The sequence below is a fragment of the Leucoraja erinacea genome, chromosome 3, assembly GCF_028641065.1.
Source record: "Leucoraja erinacea ecotype New England chromosome 3, Leri_hhj_1, whole genome shotgun sequence".
Classification (NCBI taxonomy): domain Eukaryota; kingdom Metazoa; phylum Chordata; class Chondrichthyes; order Rajiformes; family Rajidae; genus Leucoraja; species Leucoraja erinaceus.
The window spans coordinates 8,885,702-8,904,181 of record NC_073379.1 but is presented as its reverse complement, the minus strand read 5'-3'; the positions used below and the strand labels follow the sequence as shown (position 1 = coordinate 8,904,181).

The 18,480-nt window shown below is 46.2% G+C and overlaps 1 protein-coding gene across 1 annotated transcript in view; it reads right to left on the bottom strand.

Moving 5' to 3' along the window:
• Nucleotides 1-18,480, bottom strand: part of acsl1a (acyl-CoA synthetase long chain family member 1a) — a 105,340-nt gene that overhangs the window by 16,454 nt on the left and 70,406 nt on the right. Inside the window, exons 12-15 of the mRNA XM_055632026.1 lie at nt 18,165-18,299; nt 14,023-14,157; nt 9,561-9,656; nt 7,417-7,489 (exon numbers count right to left, since the gene is read on the bottom strand). Coding sequence (XP_055488001.1) covers nt 7,417-7,489; nt 9,561-9,656; nt 14,023-14,157; nt 18,165-18,299 — 439 coding nt within the window. The remainder of the gene's footprint in view (nt 1-7,416; nt 7,490-9,560; nt 9,657-14,022; nt 14,158-18,164; nt 18,300-18,480) is intronic.

Sequence of the window (18,480 nt, the reverse complement as noted above, 5' to 3'; positions counted from 1 at the left end):
TGCTCAGAACTTTAACTATCTTTTGTTTATTTCATTTTTCTTTTTCATGGATGCCATGTTCTTTTGAAGCTTGTTTAAACCAAGGTATTGGCGTTTTAAGCTTCTTCAGCTGAAACGGAGTTCACTTTTTAAATGATAAGAATTATATATCACCACATGGGGGGGGGGGGGGGCATCAGGATTTTAGAGGTGATTAGGTGGGGCATGGCCAAAAAAAGGTTGGGAACCACTGCGCTAGAGGCAGGAAACATGTTCCCGATGTTGGGGGAGTCCAGAACCAGGGGCCACAGTTTAAGAATAAGGGGTAAGCCATTTAGAACGGAGACAAGGAAACACTTTTTCTCACAGAGAGTTGTGAGTCTGTGGAATTCTCTGCCTCAGAGGGAGGTGGAGGCAGGTTCTCTGGATGCTTTCAAGAGAGAGCTAGATAGAGCTCTTAAAAATAGTGGAGTCAGGGGATATGGGGAGAAGGCAGGAACAGGGTACTGATTGGAGATGATCAGCCATGATCATATTGAATGTTGGTGCTGGCTCGAAGGGCCGAATAGCCTACTCTTGCACCTACTGTCTATTATCTATTGAGGGGAATTCTCTTTGGGGATGAGCGCGGTGGAAAGCAGCAATTCTACTCAGCGGACATGTCTGAATTTAGAGAGGATGTCTGCCACTTCCATATGAGTAGGATAGACACAAAATGCTGGAGTAAAGGGGCTGTCCCACTTGGGCGACCTAATCATTCCTTTTCTCCAGACTGTCCTTATCCTGCTGAGTTACTCCAGCTTTTTTTGTCTGACTTCCGTATAACTGGTTGTTCTAAATCTTTCAGATAACCTGACTGGAATTAGTGTAGGAAGGAACTGCAGATGCTGGTTTAAACCCAACTACATTTTATCTCTGTTTGCTCTGAACAGAGATTTAAAAAAGCAGCTAACTCCCAGCTAACCACCATCTATTCTACTCAGCCTTATGCATTGCCTCGAGGATATAAAGTGTTGGATGGCCCAGAACTTCCTCCAACTAAACGAGAGCAAGTCTGAGGTTATCCTACTCGGCCCCTCGGTTTCCATCAAAATGATAGCAGGCAGCCTTGGAAGCCTTACCCCCTTACTCAAACCTCACGTCAAAAACCTTGGCGTGATATTTGACTCCATTTTTAAGTTTGACAAACAAGTCAATGCCGTGGTAATCTTCGCACGATAGCTAAAATAAAACAATTCCTCCAATTTCACAAACTTAAAAAGATCATCCACACATTCATCTCCTCCCGCCTTGATTACTGCAACTCCCTACACACTGGCATCAGCCAATCTTCCCTGTCCCGCCTGCAATTTGTCCAAAACGCCGCAGCGAGACTTCTGACGGGCGCCCGAAAAAGGGACCACATCACCCCGATTCTGGCCTCTCTCCACTGGCTCCCAGTGCGGTTCAGAATCAATTTCAAGCTCCTCCTTTATGTTTACAAAGCCCTTGACGGGCTTGCTCCCACCTACATCAGCAATCTGCTAACCCACCATTCTACCTCCAGGTCCCTCAGATCGGCCGACTTGGGGTTACTGACCATCCCGCGGTCCAGGCATAAGCTCAGGGGCAACCGCGCTTTTGCGGTTGCAGCTCCTAGACTGTGGAACAGCATCCCTCTTCTCATCAGAACTGCCCCCTCCATTGACTCTTTTAAGTGGTGGACTTAAAACTTCTTTCTACTCACAAGCGTTTCTTGAGATCCTCTGAGGGAGCGCTGTATGTGCGTATTTATGTATGTATTGTTAGATCTATGTACCACTGTTTGTAGCACGTTAAGGGCCTGTCCCACGAGCGTGCGACCTGCATGCGGCAAGCGCTACCAAACCGGAAGCGGGGGCCGTGCGGAGGTCGAGTGATCCCCGTACAGGGCCGGTCCCACCAGCAGCGGCGAGCGCGACAAAACTGGAAGCGGGGGCCGCGCGGAGGTCGAGTGAGTGACATGAAGTTCGAGCGAAGTCCGCGCGTGACGTACGGTGTCAAGATGCTGCGTACGGCGTCGAGGCACTGCGCACGCCCGTCGAGAGCGCTGCATACGGGGTTGAGGTGGCTGCGGGCCGGCAGGCCGTTGCTGCGCGGAATTTTTGAACGCGGTCAGTTTTTCGGAGACACGCGCGATGTCGGGACCAGCTCCACACAACTCCAGCGATCGAAGTGGGACCGGCCCCCGCGAGGCCTTACGGCTCAAGCGACCACGTTAGGTCGCGCTTGCCGCATGGAGTCGCATGCTCATGGGACAGGCCCTTTAGTACTTGCACTGATGTAAAGCACTTTGGTCAACGAGACTTGTTTTTAAATGTGCTATAGAAAAATAAAATTGACGACTATTCTACATTTTCCTTGATCTCTATTCCCATTGTCCTATTTTCACACCTTACACTTCGTTATCTATGTATCTCCCCCTGCCCTGACATCAGTCTGAAGAAACGTCATCCATTCCTTCTCTCTAGAGATGCTGCCTGTCCCGCTGAGTTACTCCAGCATGTTGTTTTGAGTATAGGAGCAGGGAGGTTCTACTGCAGTTGTACAGGGTCTTGGCGAGACCACACCTGGAGTATTGCGTACAGTTTTGGTCTCCAAATCTGAGGAAGGACATTATTGCCATAGAGGGAGTGCAGAGAAGGTTCACCAGACTGATTCCTGGGATGTCGGGACTGTCTTATGAAGAAAGACTGGATAGACTTGGTTTATACTCTCTAGAATTTAGGAGATTGAGAGGGGATCCAATAGAAACTTACAAAATTCTTAAGGGGTTGGACAGGCTAGATGCAGGAAGTTTGCTCCCGATGTTGGGGAAGTCCAGGACAAGGGGTCAAAGCTTAAGGATAAGGGGGAAATCCTTTAAAACCGAGATGAGAAGAACTTATTTCACACAGAGAGTGGTGAATCTCTGGAACTCTCTGCCACGGAGGGTAGTCGAGGCCAGTTCATTGGCTATATTTAAGAGGGAGTTAGATGTGGCCCTTGTGGCTAGGGGGATCAGAGGGTATGGAGAGAAGGCGGGTACGGGATACTGAGTTGGATGATCAGCCATGATCATATTGAATGGCGATGCAGGCTCGAAGGGCCGAATGGCCTACTCCTGCACCTAATTTCTATGTTTCTATGACTGGAATTAGTTCTCCTCTGTAACATATCCAGCCAATTCATAGCAACAGCTTCACACGTCACAAGTGAATTAAACCAGTGGCTTTCATCTCAGCTCACAAAATAAATATGTACTGTTTGTCAGAAATCTATAAAAAACAATATGTCACTGTTGAGTTAAAGCTAAAAATACAGCGCTGGCAGCAACGTCAGAAACTAATACTGAGAAACCAACGTTTCTGTATTCAAAGTGAAATAATGTCCCGATCACATAACACAATTAACTTTTAATGACCCAGTTCATCAACTCAACTAACAAAGGAGAAACCCGATCTAAAACATCCGCATGTTTTACAAACAATTAAGTGACAACTGCAAAATCCTCAGATGCCAAAATTGGAGCAAACACCAAAGAAAATCCTCATTTTCAGCGTAGAATTTGGATCAAATAACTTTAAAGAAACAGCATGTTCCATAATGATTCAACCAAGCAACCGATCCAGTATCAAATATTATTAAAATTGTGGAACATTACCGATACTTCACATCACGCTGGCAAATTAAATGTAATAAAGACAATAGACAATAGGGGCAGGAGTAGGCCATTCGGCCCTTCGAGCCAGCACCGCCATTCACTGTGATCATGGCTGATCTTCCACAATCAGTACCCCGTTCCTGCCTTCTCCGCATATCAATTGACTCCGCTATCTTTAAGAGCTCGATCTAACTCTCTCTTGAAAGCATCCCGAGACCCAGCCTCCATCGCCTTATGAGGCAGAGAATTCCACCGACTCACAACTCTCTGTGTGAAAAGGTTTTTCCTCGTCTCCGTTCTAAACGGCTTACGCTAAAAGGTCCAATTACTCACTGGAAATTAACTATGGCTGTGCTGACTTCCTCTTAAGATTGAATATCAGTCCATTTCACTAAAACCACTTTATCATGCCAAGCAGGCCATTCAGCCCCTCACACCTGCTCTGCCATTACAGTTTTGATTTTTTCAGGGCGGTACAAAGCCGGAGCTAGTAGAGGTGCTGCCTCACAGCGCCAGAGGTTCAATCCTGACCAAAAATGTCACCCATCCATGCTCCCCTGATTCTACACTGCCTCTTGACTTTATAGAAACATAGAAAATAGGTGCAGGAGGGGGCCATTCGGCCCTTCGAGCCTGCACCGCCATTCATTGTGATCATCCCCAATCAATAACCCGTGCCTGCCTTCTCCCCATATCCCTTGATTCCACTAGCCCCTAGAGCTCTATCTAACTCTCTCTTAAATCCATCCAGTGATTTGGCCTCCACTGCCCTCTGTGGCAGGGAATTCCACAGATTCTCAACTCTCTGGGTGACAACGTTTTTTCTCACCTCAGTCTTAAATGGCCTCCCCTTTATTTTAAGACTGTGGCCCCTGGTTCTGGACTCGCCCAAAATCAGTGCCCTGTTCCGGCTTTTTCCCCCATATCCCTTGATTACCTTAGACCTAAGAGCGTACAAACTCCGTACAGACAGCACCCATAGTCGGGATCGAACCTGGGTCTCTGCTACTGTAAGCATTGTAAGGCAGCAACTTTGCCTCTGCGCCACCGTGCTGTCCTTATCTTATTTTTTTCATATGAAATATTTATCTCTACTCCCTCAAAACTGACTTGGTAAAATAATTTTAATTATTCAGGCTGGAGATCCAATTATATATATTCTTGAGGAAGGGTCTCGTCTGATGTTTGAAGAAGTGTCTCGACCCGATACATCACCTATTCCTTTTCTCCAGAGGTGCTGTCTGACCTGCTGAGTTACTCCAACATTATGTGTCTATATTCTTGAGGAAGTCTACCATGAATCCACGAGTTGGTACCCCGTTTTCACTTGATAAAATAAATTGTCATATATACTCCGGGTTAGCACCCCAGTCTGGTTCTTTTGTGAGAAAGTCACCCAATAAAGCTACGGAAAGGCCAAATGAACCACCGTGGCCTAAAAATCCATCCGGCGAGAATGAAATGCTCGGAGAAGGAGAAAGTGGTGCAGAGCACGCACAGGCCTTGAACCTGGTGAGATGCAGGAGGAGCCTGGCCGGGACTCACCCCCACAGAGCCCAGTCCCTACACACACTAGAGTCTCCCAACCCCTGCAGAGTGGTTACTAAGATGGCTGATCCGTGGGCGGTTGCCTCTGGGATGCAAGTCGGGGCCTGATCAACCCCGGCTGGGTCACCTGGGCGAGGGTGTCTGATGTTGTGAGGCCCGAAACACCCGATGACCCCAGGTCACATCACCGAGGATGCGTCCCAGCGCATCTAGAAGATGGATATTTTTCACACTGATGAATGAGTTGTGAGCAGGCAACAAAGAAATGTATGCAAGTCATACGAGGAGAATCAGGCCATTCGGCCCATCGAGTCTACTCCGCCAATCAATCATGGCTGACCTATCTTTCCCTCCCAGCCCCATTCTCCTGCTTTCGCCCCATAATCCTTGACACCGTTACTAATCAAGAATCTGTCAAGCTCCTCCTTAATAATACCCAACGACTTGGTCTCCACAGCCTGACGGAATATGTTGCAGTAAGGGTCAGCTCAAGGTCACAATAACTGGAGAAGGTTTGTGTTCATGGACCATAGGACAGTACAGGGACAGGCCATTCAGCCCACAATTGTCTGTGCCAAACGTGATGTCAAATTAAACTAATCTCCACAGCCTTTCCATTCCTTGCAAAGTTAAATAAAGTGTATGTGGAGGTCAAAGGTGCAGGCCAAGGTGCACCTGAAATTGGAGAAGTCAATGCTCATACCGCTGGGGGTGTAAACTACAATTTCAGGTAGTCCCTGCTTTCTCCCTCCTTCCCCTCCCCTTCCAAGCTCTCCCACAGCCCACTGTCTCCGCATCTTCCCTTCTTCTTCCCGCCCCTTCCCCTCCATCAGTCTGAAGAAGGGTCTCCACCCGAACGTTACCTACTCCTTCGCTCCATAGATGCTGCCTCACCCGCTGAGTTTCTCCAGCATTTTTGTCTACAAGCGAAATATGAGGTGCTGCTCCTCCAATTTGCAGTGGGACTCATTGTGGCCATGGAGGAGGCCCAGGACAGAAAGGTTGGATTCAGAATGGGAGGGGGAGTTGAAGTGCTGAGCCACATGGAGATCAGGTTGGTTAGTGCGAACTGAGCGGAGGTGTTGGGCGAAGCGATCGCCGAGCCTGCGCTTGGTCTCACCGATGTAGAGCAGTTGACATCTAGAGCAGTGGATGCAATAGATGAGGTTGGAGGAGGTGCAGGTGAACCTCTGCCGCACCTGGAACGACTGCTTGGGTCCTTGAATGGAGTGGAGGGGGGAGGTAAAGCGACAGGTGTAGCATTTCCTTAGTTTCTTTGACATATGAATAATGTTCCATCTACTTTGGAGAAAATGCCTGGGTTGCCCTGGTGAAGGTTTCTAGGCAAGTGCAGTGGGCAGGGGTGGGGCAGTAGATGGGGCCCCGATGCTGAGTGAATCAAGTCAATTTTGGCCTTCAGGTTTCTTATAACAAACCAAAGCTTTGAACCGGTTTCCAGAAGTGTTGGTGCTGCCAAGCAGTTGCGGCTCGCCTGCAGTCCGTCTGTCTTTTCCTTTTTTATGTTTTCTTTTGTTTTGTTAGATGTAAGTTTTAGTTTATTTTTCGTTGTGTATGTGCTGGGGGGAAACTTTTTTGAAACCTCTTCCTTCAACGGGGATGCGACCTTTCCTTGTCATATCTCCAGCACCGTCTGCGGTGAGGCCTAATATCATGGCCTCCAACTGGAATCGACCTTGGGGGCTCCGGTGGCGGAGCCCGTGGACTTACCATCGCGGAGCTGCGGCTGCGACCCGACTTCGGAGGCTTCGGCCGCGGGCCCTGAGGACGGTAACATTGGGAGCTCGCAGGTCCCAGGTTGGTGACCAATTCCCGGGAGCTCCCGCAACAACAGCTTTGTCCGCTGGACTGGGAGGGTGGCAGCTTCGTCCGCCCCGGGCCGCGGAGTTTGAATCGGCACGTTCGCGGAGCGTGGAATCGGCCGCGGGACTTACCATCACCCGGCGGGAGCTTCAACATCGAGAGCCTCGATTGCCTCAACGCAGCGGGAGAACAAGCAAGGAAGAGATAAGACTTTTTGCCTTCCATTACAGGTGCCTGGAGATTCACTGTGATGGATGTTTGTGTTAAACTGTGTTCATTGTGTGTTTTGTTGCTTTTTTTCTGTCATGACTGCAAGGTACGCAATTTATTTCAAACTATTGTTTGAATGACAATAAAGGAAATTCAATTCAATTCAACCTCAACACTTGGTTGGATGTATACCTTACCTGCGGACCAATCTCCAGGAATGGTCATTGAGCAACCCGCCGTGCATTCCGTTTGCCCGAATCCTTCATAGAACTGTAAAGACAAAAGTCTACAGCTTATTGAATTTAAAAAGTTATCCCAGATCAAGTAAAAGCATTGAAAAGAATTGAGCAAAACACAAAGTGCTTGAGTAACTCAGCAGGTCAGGCAACATCTCCACAGAGTATAGGGGTGATCTTATAGAGGTGTATACGACCATGAGAGGGATAGATGCACACAGAGTTTCTTGCCCAGAGGAGGGGAATCGACAACCACATGACGTAGGCTTAAGGGGAGATTTAACTGGAACCCGAGGGGTAACTTTTTCGCACAAAGGGTGGTGGGTGTATGGAACGAGCCGTCGCAGGAGGTAGTTGAGGCTGGTATTATCACAACGTTTAAGAAACATTTAGACAGAATCATGGATGGGACATGTTTGGAGGGATATGGGCCAAACGCAGGCAGGTGGGACTAGTATAGAGGGGACATTTTGAGGTGAATAAAATATTAAAATGAATTAAAGGAATACTACCAACAGATACTGTAAGATGATGCACTGTCTCATTAGTGGCATGGAATAGATTAGCTTCTTGGGTACAATGAAACTGCAATCAATTAATTTTGATTTATACAGATGGTATCATTATGCACACTGGCTTGTATACTCCGGAATTTAGAAGCAAGAGAGGGAATCTTATTGAAAGATATAAGATTATTAAGGGACTGGACACTCTAGAGGCAGGAAACATGTTCCCGATGTTGGGGGAGTCCAGAACCAGGGGCCACAGTTTAAGAAAAAGGGGTGGGCCATTTAGAACGGAGACGAAGAAAAACATTTTTACCCAGAGAGTTGTGAATCTGTGGAATTCTCTGCCTCAGAAGGCAGGGGAGGCCAGTTCTCAGGATGCTTTCAAGAGAGAGTTACATAGAGCTCTTAAAGATAGCGGAATCAAGGGATATGGGGAGAAGGCAGGAACTGGGTACTGATTGTGGATGATCAGCCATGATCATAGTGAATGGGGGTGCTGGCTTGAAGGGCCGAATGGCCTACTCCTGCACCTATTGTCCATTGCCTATTATATCCAATCCAAAATGTTCTCTGACAGCATAAGTTAATGATAGGTTATTAATGAGGTTTGGGTTTTACCCTGAGTGGGCAAATCAAGACCAGGGGACAGAGGTTTAAGGTGATCGGGGAAACTGAGGGAGAACCTTTTCACATGGAGGGTGGTGGCTATATGGAATGTTCTGCCAGAGGAGGTAATTGAGGTGGATACTATATTGACATTTAAAAGATATTTGGACATGCACATGGATAGGAAATGTTTAGAGGGATAGGGGATAAATGTGGGCAGGTGGTTCTAATAAAGATGGTGCATCTTAGTCGACATGGACAAGTTGGGCCAAAGGGCCTGTTTCCGTGCTCTATGACTCTATGGTAGGGCTATCACCGGATTCACTGAATGTATTCAAGAGAGTTAGATAGAGCCCTTAGGGTTAATGGAATCAAGGGATATGGGGAGAAATATTGAATGGCGGTGTTGGCTCGAAGGGCCAAATGCCCTACTCCTGCACCTATTGTTTATGTTTCAATTACAGACTGTATCAACATGAAAAGAGAAGAGGGTTTGATTTGGCCAGATAGTGGACATTTGGACAACCGTCCCGTGATTTTTTTTTAGTTGAGATACAGCGCGGAAACAGGTCCTTCGGCCCACCGAGTCCGCGCCGACCAGCGATCCCCGCACATTAACACCATCCTACACTCACTAGAGACAATCTTTTTTCACTTTTACCAATCCAATTTACCTACAAACCTGTACGTCTTTGGAGTGTGGGGGGGAAACCGAAGATCTCGGAGAAAACCACCACGCAGGTCACGGGGAGAACGTACAAACTCCGTACAGACGGCACCCGTAGTCGGGATCGAACCCGGGTCTCTGCCGCTGCATTCGCTGTAAGGCAGCAACTCTACCGCTGTGCCACCAGGACCGCTATGCTGATGCTGACCCAATGACGCTCAAAGTCGCTGTGCTTTCTTCCATAATTCGCGCTCATATTTCACGTGCAAAAGACAAATTAATAAAAAAAATAATTGTGTAAAGACATTTTTAATGCAGCTTACCTGACAGCCCATAGCCGCCCTGACAAAGTCAAGGACAGTATCAGATACCGGAGCAGCTCCAATCACCATCAATTTTACCTGACCACCCAGACTGTCCTGTGGACAAAACAGATTTGTGAGTTAGTTAGTTAGTTAGTTAGTTAGTTAGTTAGTTAGTTAGTTAGTTTAGTCCATTGTCACGTGTACCGAGGTACTGTGAAAAGCTTTTGTTGCGTGCTAACCAGTCCGCGGAAAGACAATACATGATTACAATCGAGCCGTCCACAGCGTACAGATATATGATAAAGGGGAAAACTTTTAGAGCAAGATAAAATCCAGTAAAGTCCGATATTGATAGACCAAGGGTCTCCAATGAGGTAGATAGTAGTCCACCACTGCTCTCTGGTTGTGGTAGGATGATTCAGTTGCCTGATAACAGCTGGGAAGAAACTGTCTCTGAATCTGGACGTTCTGTCTGAATCAGTCTGAAGAAGGGTCTCGACCCGAAACGTCACCTATTCCTTGGCTCCATGGATGCTGCCTCACCCGCTGAGTTTCTCCAGCATTTTTGTCTACGTCTGAATCTAGAGGTGTTCATGAGACATCTTTAGACCATGAAAACACATGAGACATCCTTGGACCATGAAAGATGCAATTTAAATGCCACTTGCAACATTATTTGGGTCAATAGACAATAGACAACAGGTGCAGGAGTAGGCCATTCGGCCCTTCGAGCCAGCACCGCCATTCACTGTGATCATGGCTGATCATCCACAATCAGTACCCCGTTCCTGCCTTCTCCCCATATCCCCTGACTCCTATCTATCTTTAAGAGCCCTATCTAACCGTCTCTTGAAAGCATCCAGAGAATCGGCCTCCACTGCCTTCTGAGGCGGTGAATTCCACAGACTCACAACTCTCTGTGTGAAAAAGTGTTTCCTCATCTCCATTCTAAATGGCTTACCCCTTATTCTTAAACTGTGGCCCCTGGTTCTGGATTCCCCCAACATCGGGAACATGTTTCCTGCCTCTAGCGTGTCCAAACCCTTAATAATCTTATGTATTTCAACAAGATCCCCTCTTATCCTTCTAAATTCCAGAGTGTACAAGCCCAGCAGCTCCATTCTATCAACCTGGAGAATCTGATACCAACCATCACTTTCCAATCACTGATAAATCTATAAAAAAGACACAAAGAGCTGGCGTAACTCAACAGGTTAGGCATCAATCTCTGGAGAACATGGATAGGTGGTTTTGGGTCGGAACTCTTCTTGAGTCTGAAAAAGGGTCCCGACCCGAAGCATCACCTATCCATGTTCTTCAGAGATGCTGCCTGACCCGCTGAGTTACTCCAAAACTTTGTATCTTTATTTGTAAATCAGCACCTGCAGTTCCCTTTTTCTGCTGATAAATCTATTTACTAATCTATTCTGCTGATAAGTCTTTCTGCTGACCGGATAGCATGCAACAAAAAAGCTTTTCAGTGTACCTCGGTACATCTGACAATAAACCAAACTAATTAGAGTCATACAGCGTGGAAACAGGCCCTTCGGCCCAACTTGTCCACGACGATCAACATGTCCCATCTGCACTAGTCCCAATTGCTTGTGTTTGGCCCATATCCCTCTAAACCCGCCCTATCCATGTACCCGTCCAATTGCTTCTTAAAATTTGTGATAGTCCCTGCCTCAATTACCTCCTCTTGCAGCTTGTTCCGTACACCCACCTACCCTTTGTGTGAAAAAATTACCCGTCAGATTCCTAAAAAGTCTTTCCCCCCTTCACCTTGAACTCTGTTTCTCGGTTCCCCTATTCTGGGCATAGACTCTGTGCTTTAGAAAGACCTGCAGATGCTGGAAAATCGAAGTGCGTCTACTTGATCTATTCCTTTCATGATTTTATACACCTCAATAAGATTTTTATACACTGCCATAAGATGGCTAGATCAAGACTAGATGACTAGATCGCTCTATAATTGACTAAATCAAATTCCACAAGGGCACTAAATGATCACAATATCTCTGCCCACCATGTGAGTATAGATGGCTTTAGTCTCCACTCACTCCCATCCTGTCACTCCCATCACCCAGCCCCAAAATGGCTGATGTCGAGGAAGTGCTATTCCAGCCACTGTCACAGTCTCCTCAGGCAACCAGACAAGCCTTGTGGGACAAGAATCGCAGTGAAAACTATCACCACGTGAAGATGCCAATCGCAACCAAGGAACAGCTACTACCTGGTCACAGTGTGACTGGAAGACCTGGAAGTCGCTCAATAGGCTTCATACAGGGATGGGCCGATGCAAGACCAACATGGGCAAATGGGGCTATGCAGATGTGGCAGACACACAATGTGAATGTGGAACATCTGTACAATCCACGCCATGCCTACTAAGATGGCCACTTCTTGGTGAACAATACAGCCTATAAGATCTAGCGATGGCAAACGAGAAGGCTGTCTACCGTGCAAGAGCCTGGGCAAACATTTAAAACATAGACGACGGGCACGAAAGAAAAAAACTTACATGGTTCTCAAAGTTGAGAAACTCTCAAAGTTAACTAACAAGGATTCTTTTCTGAAATGTGACAACAACCCAGCGGTTTCACCCATAGGGGGAGCAGCTGAGGCACTCAAATAGCATAGTGTCGCAGTAATGTTACTGAATCTGCCACTGTTAGACTGTTAAGGGCAAAGTTAGAACCAGGGGCCACAGTCTTAGAATAAAGGGGAGGCCATTTAAGACTGAGGTGAGAAAAAAACTTTTTCTCCCAGAGAGTTGTGAATTTGTGGAATTCCCTGCCACAGAGGGCAGTGGAGGCCAAATCACTGGATGGATTTAAGAGAGAGTTAGATCGAGCTCTAGGGGCTGGTGGAGTCAAGGGATATGGGGAGACGGCAGGCACGGGTTATTGATAGGGGATGATCAGCCATGATCACAATGAATGGGGTGGTGGCTCGAAGGGCCGAATGGCCTCCTCCTGCACCTATTTTCTATTTTTCTATGTTTCTATGAGTACACCGATGTATCAATATCAACTCTGGAATTGAAGTTTAAGAGCACGATTTTGAGTTGAGAGCAGGATAGACAAGAGGCAACTATGAGGTACAAGTACAATTTAACCGTATAAAAAGCGTATGGCTTCTCTCAAGGGCAGGTGACTAAACCATCTTATCAACAACTAGAGAGTGATCCTGAGTAAACTATCGACCTCATTAGACCATCTTTAGTCGGACGTTATCTTGCACTAAACATTATTCCCTTCATCGCGTATCCACACTGTGGACGGCTCGATTGTAATCATGCATAGTCTTTCCGTTGACTGGTTAGCACGCATCAAAAGCCCATGTACCTCGGCCTGTGCCTAAACGGAACTAAAGTGAGATCAAGACATTATCTCACCACCGACAATGTGTAAATTATCTTCAACTATTGTTCTAGATTTTCCAGCTTTTCCAGCTTTTCCTTTCCCAGCCCTCAATCAAATGCCAAGAACCTTTCTAAATTATGGAGCTTAACATAGAAAATTGGTGCCTGAAAGGCCATTCGGCCCTTCGAGCCAGCACTGCCATTCAATATGATCATGGCAGATCATCCAGAATCAGTATTTAAGAAGGAACTGCAGATGCTGGAAAATCGAAGGTACACAAAAATGCTGGCGAAACTCAGCGGGTGCAGCAGCATCTATGGAGAAACGTCGCCTATTTCCTTCGCTCCATAGATGCTGCTGCACCCGCTGAGTTTCTCCAGCATTTTTGTGTACCATCCAGAATCAGTAGCCCGTTCCTGCCTTCTCCCCATATCTCTTGTTTCCTTTAGCCCTGAGAGCTAAATCCAAGCGCGAAAAATAACTCTCCCTTGAGAAATAAACGGTTAAAATTCCACTTTAATATGCCTCTGTCCTTTTAAAACAAAGAAGCAAAAGAAGAAGAATCAACTGTTCAGTGAAACTATATTAAATGCTACGTTAAAACTGTAGCACTCGCAATAAAACCTCGCATACAAAAGCGCATTCAATCTACACATTGAAAGGGAATCAAAATATTACCAATATCATTCATTACTTCGAAGATAGACACAAAAAGCCGGAGTAACTCAGCGGGTCGGGCAGCATCTCTGGAGAAAAGGAATAGGTGACGTTTCGGGTTGAGACCTTTCTTCAGACTTCAGTCATCAGAAGAAGAGTCTCGACCCGAGACGTCACCAATTCCTTTTCTCCAGAGATGTTGCCTGACCCGTTGAGTTACTCCAGCTTCATCGGTATAAACCAGCATCTGCAGTTCCTTCCCACACGTTGAGTTAGCAAGTGGCTGGAATTGGAAGATGTATCGGCTCCCTTTTGTCTCACCTGTGCTGTCGTCCTGGACTTTGCCCATTGGGTTGTTATTGTTGAACAGGTAGAGGTGGCACCGTGCTGGGTCGTGACTCATTGTTTTATGAAGCACTTTGAATTTCACCACTGGTTATTGCATGGCTGATACTTGCCTGTATTTTACGAAAGACCAAGAAGTCCCATATGCTGTCACGGCGCATGATCCCTTTGTGAAGCTCTGCAATTTTCCTCCAAGAAGCTAATTGCAATATCTTTCTTTTAAAAAAACCGTTGGCCTGGCTGTGAATCTGGAAGTGAGAGACAGGTAAAAATGTCATTAAATGTCACTGAAGTTACGACAAACGGTAAACTTTCCACCGGCGGTGCCTGCGGAAGGCACACAGCATCATCAAGGACCACAGCCACCCAGCACGCAGACTGTTCTCCTTGTTACCGTCAGGCAGACGATACAGGAGCATGGCTGCACGTACCACCAGACTTAAGAACAGTTTTTATCATCAGGCCATCAGGCTTCTGAACTCATAAACACATCATACATGTTGATTATTTTATTTATTGTTGTCTTTTACCGACCAATGTCACTTTTATCTTAACTTTTTATTAACCTTAATTTTATCCTTGTAATATCATTGCTGAGGTGACCCGTTGTCTTATCAAACACATTTCATTGTATCGTTGACCCTGTGTTAACCCACATATCACAAATAGGCAAGGCAAGGCAAGGCAACTGTATTTATATAGCACATTTCATACACGAGGCAGACTCAAAGTGCTTCACATAAAAACATGTCATACAATAAAATGAAATAATAAAATGAAATAAAATAGAAGAATTAAAAGAAAATAAAGCAAAATTAAAAATGCATTCTAAAAAGTGCAAAAGTTAAAAGTGCAATGTAGTTAAGATTTAGCTGAAAGCTAAAGTAAACATAAAAGTTTTCAGTCTTGTTTTAAAAGTGGTCAAAGTTGAGGCAAGTCTTAAATCTTCAGGAAGTTTATTCCAGCTATTTGTTGCATAGTAACTAAATCCTGCTTTCCCATGTTTTGTATTTACTCTGGGAATCACTACCAGATTGGTCTCAGAAGATCTTCGCGGTCTAGAAGGCTTATATAGTGGAAGCATGTCAGTGATATACTTTGGCCCTAAACCATGTAGTGATTTATAGGTGAGCAGCAGGATTTTGAAATCAATTCTCTGACATACAGGGAGCCAATGTAAGGATTTAAGAATTGGTGTAATGTGTTCAAATTTTTTGGTCTTTGTTAGAACTCTAGCAACAGCGTTCTGAACAAGCTGTAGCTGCCTGACAGTGTTTTTTCGGAAGACCTGCAAGGAGACCGTTACAATAATCTAGCCTGCTAGTAATAAAGGCATGTACAAGTTTTTCTAAGTCTTGAGCTGACATGAGTCCTCTTAATCTTGCTATGTTTTTGAGGTGATAGTAGGCCGATTTTGTTACTGATTTGATGTGACTGTCGGAATTTAAATCTGAATCCATAATAACCCCAAGATTTCTGGCTTTGTTTGAAGTTTTCAGGGACAGAGGGTGAAGGTGTTGGGTTACTTTAAGGCTTTCGTTTTTAGCACCAAAAACAATTATAAATAAATAAAACTGAACTGAACTTTTGTGCCCCATGTCTGAGGAAGGATGTGCTGGTCATTGGGGAAGGTCCAGAGAGGGTTTACGAGGGGAGGGGGGAAACGGACCTAATTGAAACTTCCCGAATAGTCAAAGACCTGGATAGAGTGGATGTGGACAGGATGTTTCCACTAGTGGGAGAGTCCAGAACCAGAGATCAAAACCTCAGACTAAAAGAATGAGGATGATTTTCTTGAGACATAGATTGATGAATCTATGGAATTAATTCAGGCTGTGGAGGCCAAGTCTACGGATATTTTAAAGGCAAAGATAGATAGATTATTGATTAATACGGGTGTCAGGGGTTAGGGGTAGAATGCAGGAGAATGGGAAATACTTCAGCCATGATTGAATGGTGGTGTAGACTTGATGGGCTGTGCCACTGTGATCATGGCTGATCATCCCCAATCAGTACTCTGTTCCTGCCTTCTCCCCATATCCCCTGAGTCCGCTATCATTTAGAGCTCTATCTAAAGGGCCTGTCCCACTTTCACGACCTTTTTTACTCGTGGACATTTTTCATCAGGCTAGAAAAACGCCCCGACCTACTTGATGCCACGAGTACCTCCGACTAGCATCACGGCCTGCCTACGCCCTCGTGACGACCATGCTGCGAGTACGAGTCACTGGCAAACTCGGCAGAGGTTGTGAATTAGGTCGTGAAAGTGGGACACGCCCTTAACTCTCTCTTGAAAGTATCCAGAGAACCGGCCTCCACCGCCCTCTGAGGCAGAGAATTCCACAGATTCACAACTCTCTGGACGAAAAAGATTTTTCTCACCTCCGTTCTACATGGCCTGCCCCATATTTTTAAACTGTGGCCCCTGGTTGCGGACTCCCCCAACATCGGGAACATTGATAGAGTGAGGCCACACACAAACGGGAGGAACAACACCTCATATTCCACTCAGGTATGAACATTGAACTCTCCAATTTGAAATAACAGTCCCCCTTCCCATCTCTCTTTCCTGTGCCCACACCCATATCTCCACTAACCCCCACATCTCCCCCCCCCCCCCCCCCCCCCCCCACCCCCTCCTTGGTCTCCTTTTAATATCCAGCCTTTGTTCACCCATCTGCATATCAAAGGAATAGTGAAAGGCCTGGATAGAGTGGATGTGAAAAGGATGTTTCCATTTGTCATAGTCATAGAGTGATACAGTGTGGAAACAGGCCCTTCAGCCCAACTTGCCCACACCGGCCAACAATGTCCCAGCTACTCTAATCCCACTTGCCTGCGCTTGGCCCATATCCCTCCAAACCTGCCCTGTCCATGTACCTGCCTAACGATGGGATAGTCCCAGCCTCAACCACCTCCTCTGGCAACTTGTTCCATACACCCACCACCCTTTGTGTGAAAAAGTTACCCCTCGGATTCCTATTAAATCTTTACCCCTTCACCTTGAACCTATGTCCTCTGGTCCTCGATTCCCCTACTCTGGCCAAAAGACTCTGTGCATCTATCCGATCTATTCCTCTCATGATTTTGTACACCTCTATAAGATCTCCCCTCTTTCTTCTGTGCTCCAAGGAATAGAGACCCAGCCTACTCAACCTCTCCCTATAGCTCACACCCTCTACATAGAAACATAGAAATTAGGTGCAGGAGTAGGCCATTCGGCCCTTCGAGCCTGCACCGCCATTCAATATGATCATGGCTGATCATCCAACTCAGTATCCCGTACCTGCCTTCTCTCCTTACCCCCTGATCCCCTTAGTCACAAGGGCCACATCTAACTCCCTCTTAAATATAGCCAATGAACTGGCCTCAACTACCCTACTCTAGTCCTGGCAACATCCTCGTAAATCTTTTCTGAACCCTTTCAAGCTTGACAATATTTTCCCTATAACAAGAAGCCCAGATTCTAGTGGGAGAGTCTCGGACCAGGGGACGTAGCCTCAGAATAAAAGGATGTTCTTTTAGAAAGGAGATGAGGAGCAATTTATTTAGTCAGAGGGTGGTGAATCTGTGGAATTCATTGCCACAGACGGCTGGGAAGATCGAGTCAATGGATATTTTTAAGGTGGAGATTGACATTATTGATTAGTACGGGTGCCAGGGGTTATGAGGAGGAGGCAGGAGAATGGGGTTGAGAGGGAAAGATAGATCAGCCATGATTGCATGGCGGAGTAGACTTGATGGGCCGAATGGCCTAATTCTGCTCCTAGAACTTATAAACCCCTCTCACCTGTATCCACCTATTACTCGACGAGCTTCATCCACCCCCCACCTCACCTTAAACCTATGACCTCTGGTTCTTGATTCCACTACACTGGACAACAGAAGGGCCTGTCCCACTCTCACAAACTAATTCACGACCTTTTTTACTCGTGGACATTTTTTTTCATCAGGCTAGAAACAACGCCCCGACCTGCTTGATAATAATAATAATAATAATAAGTTTATTTATATAGCACATTTATAGTTAATTTTCATTGACCCCAAAGTGCTTTACATAATTTAAAAATCAGTTCCATACAAAGCATAAAGATGCCACGAGTACCTACGACTAGCATCACAGCCTGCTATGACCCACCCACGACCTCCTACGACCTCATTGACGGCCATGCTGCGAGTAGGAGTCAAGGACAAACTCGGCAGAGGTTGTGAAAGTGGGACAGGGCGGAGAGTTTGTGCAAGAATTCAGGCTTACCTTATCATACAACCTATTGGCCAGGCGGGGAACAATTGGGAAGATTGTTGGCTTCAAAAGCTTGATGTCATCCATTAGCAGCCTGATGTCTCCCTGGAAAAATCCGATCCGTCCGCCGTGACAGAGGACCACAGTCTGTGGAGCAACGGCAAAAATGTTGCATAGATACATTAACCACATCCCAACATCGACAATGGAAACGGACTCTTTGTGTTGCTAGATAAATACAATGGATTAACTGGCTGAGTCACCCTAGCAATGAGTAGATCCCAAAATGTTCACTCTTCAATTCCCCGGAGACTGAGCAGTCAAACCT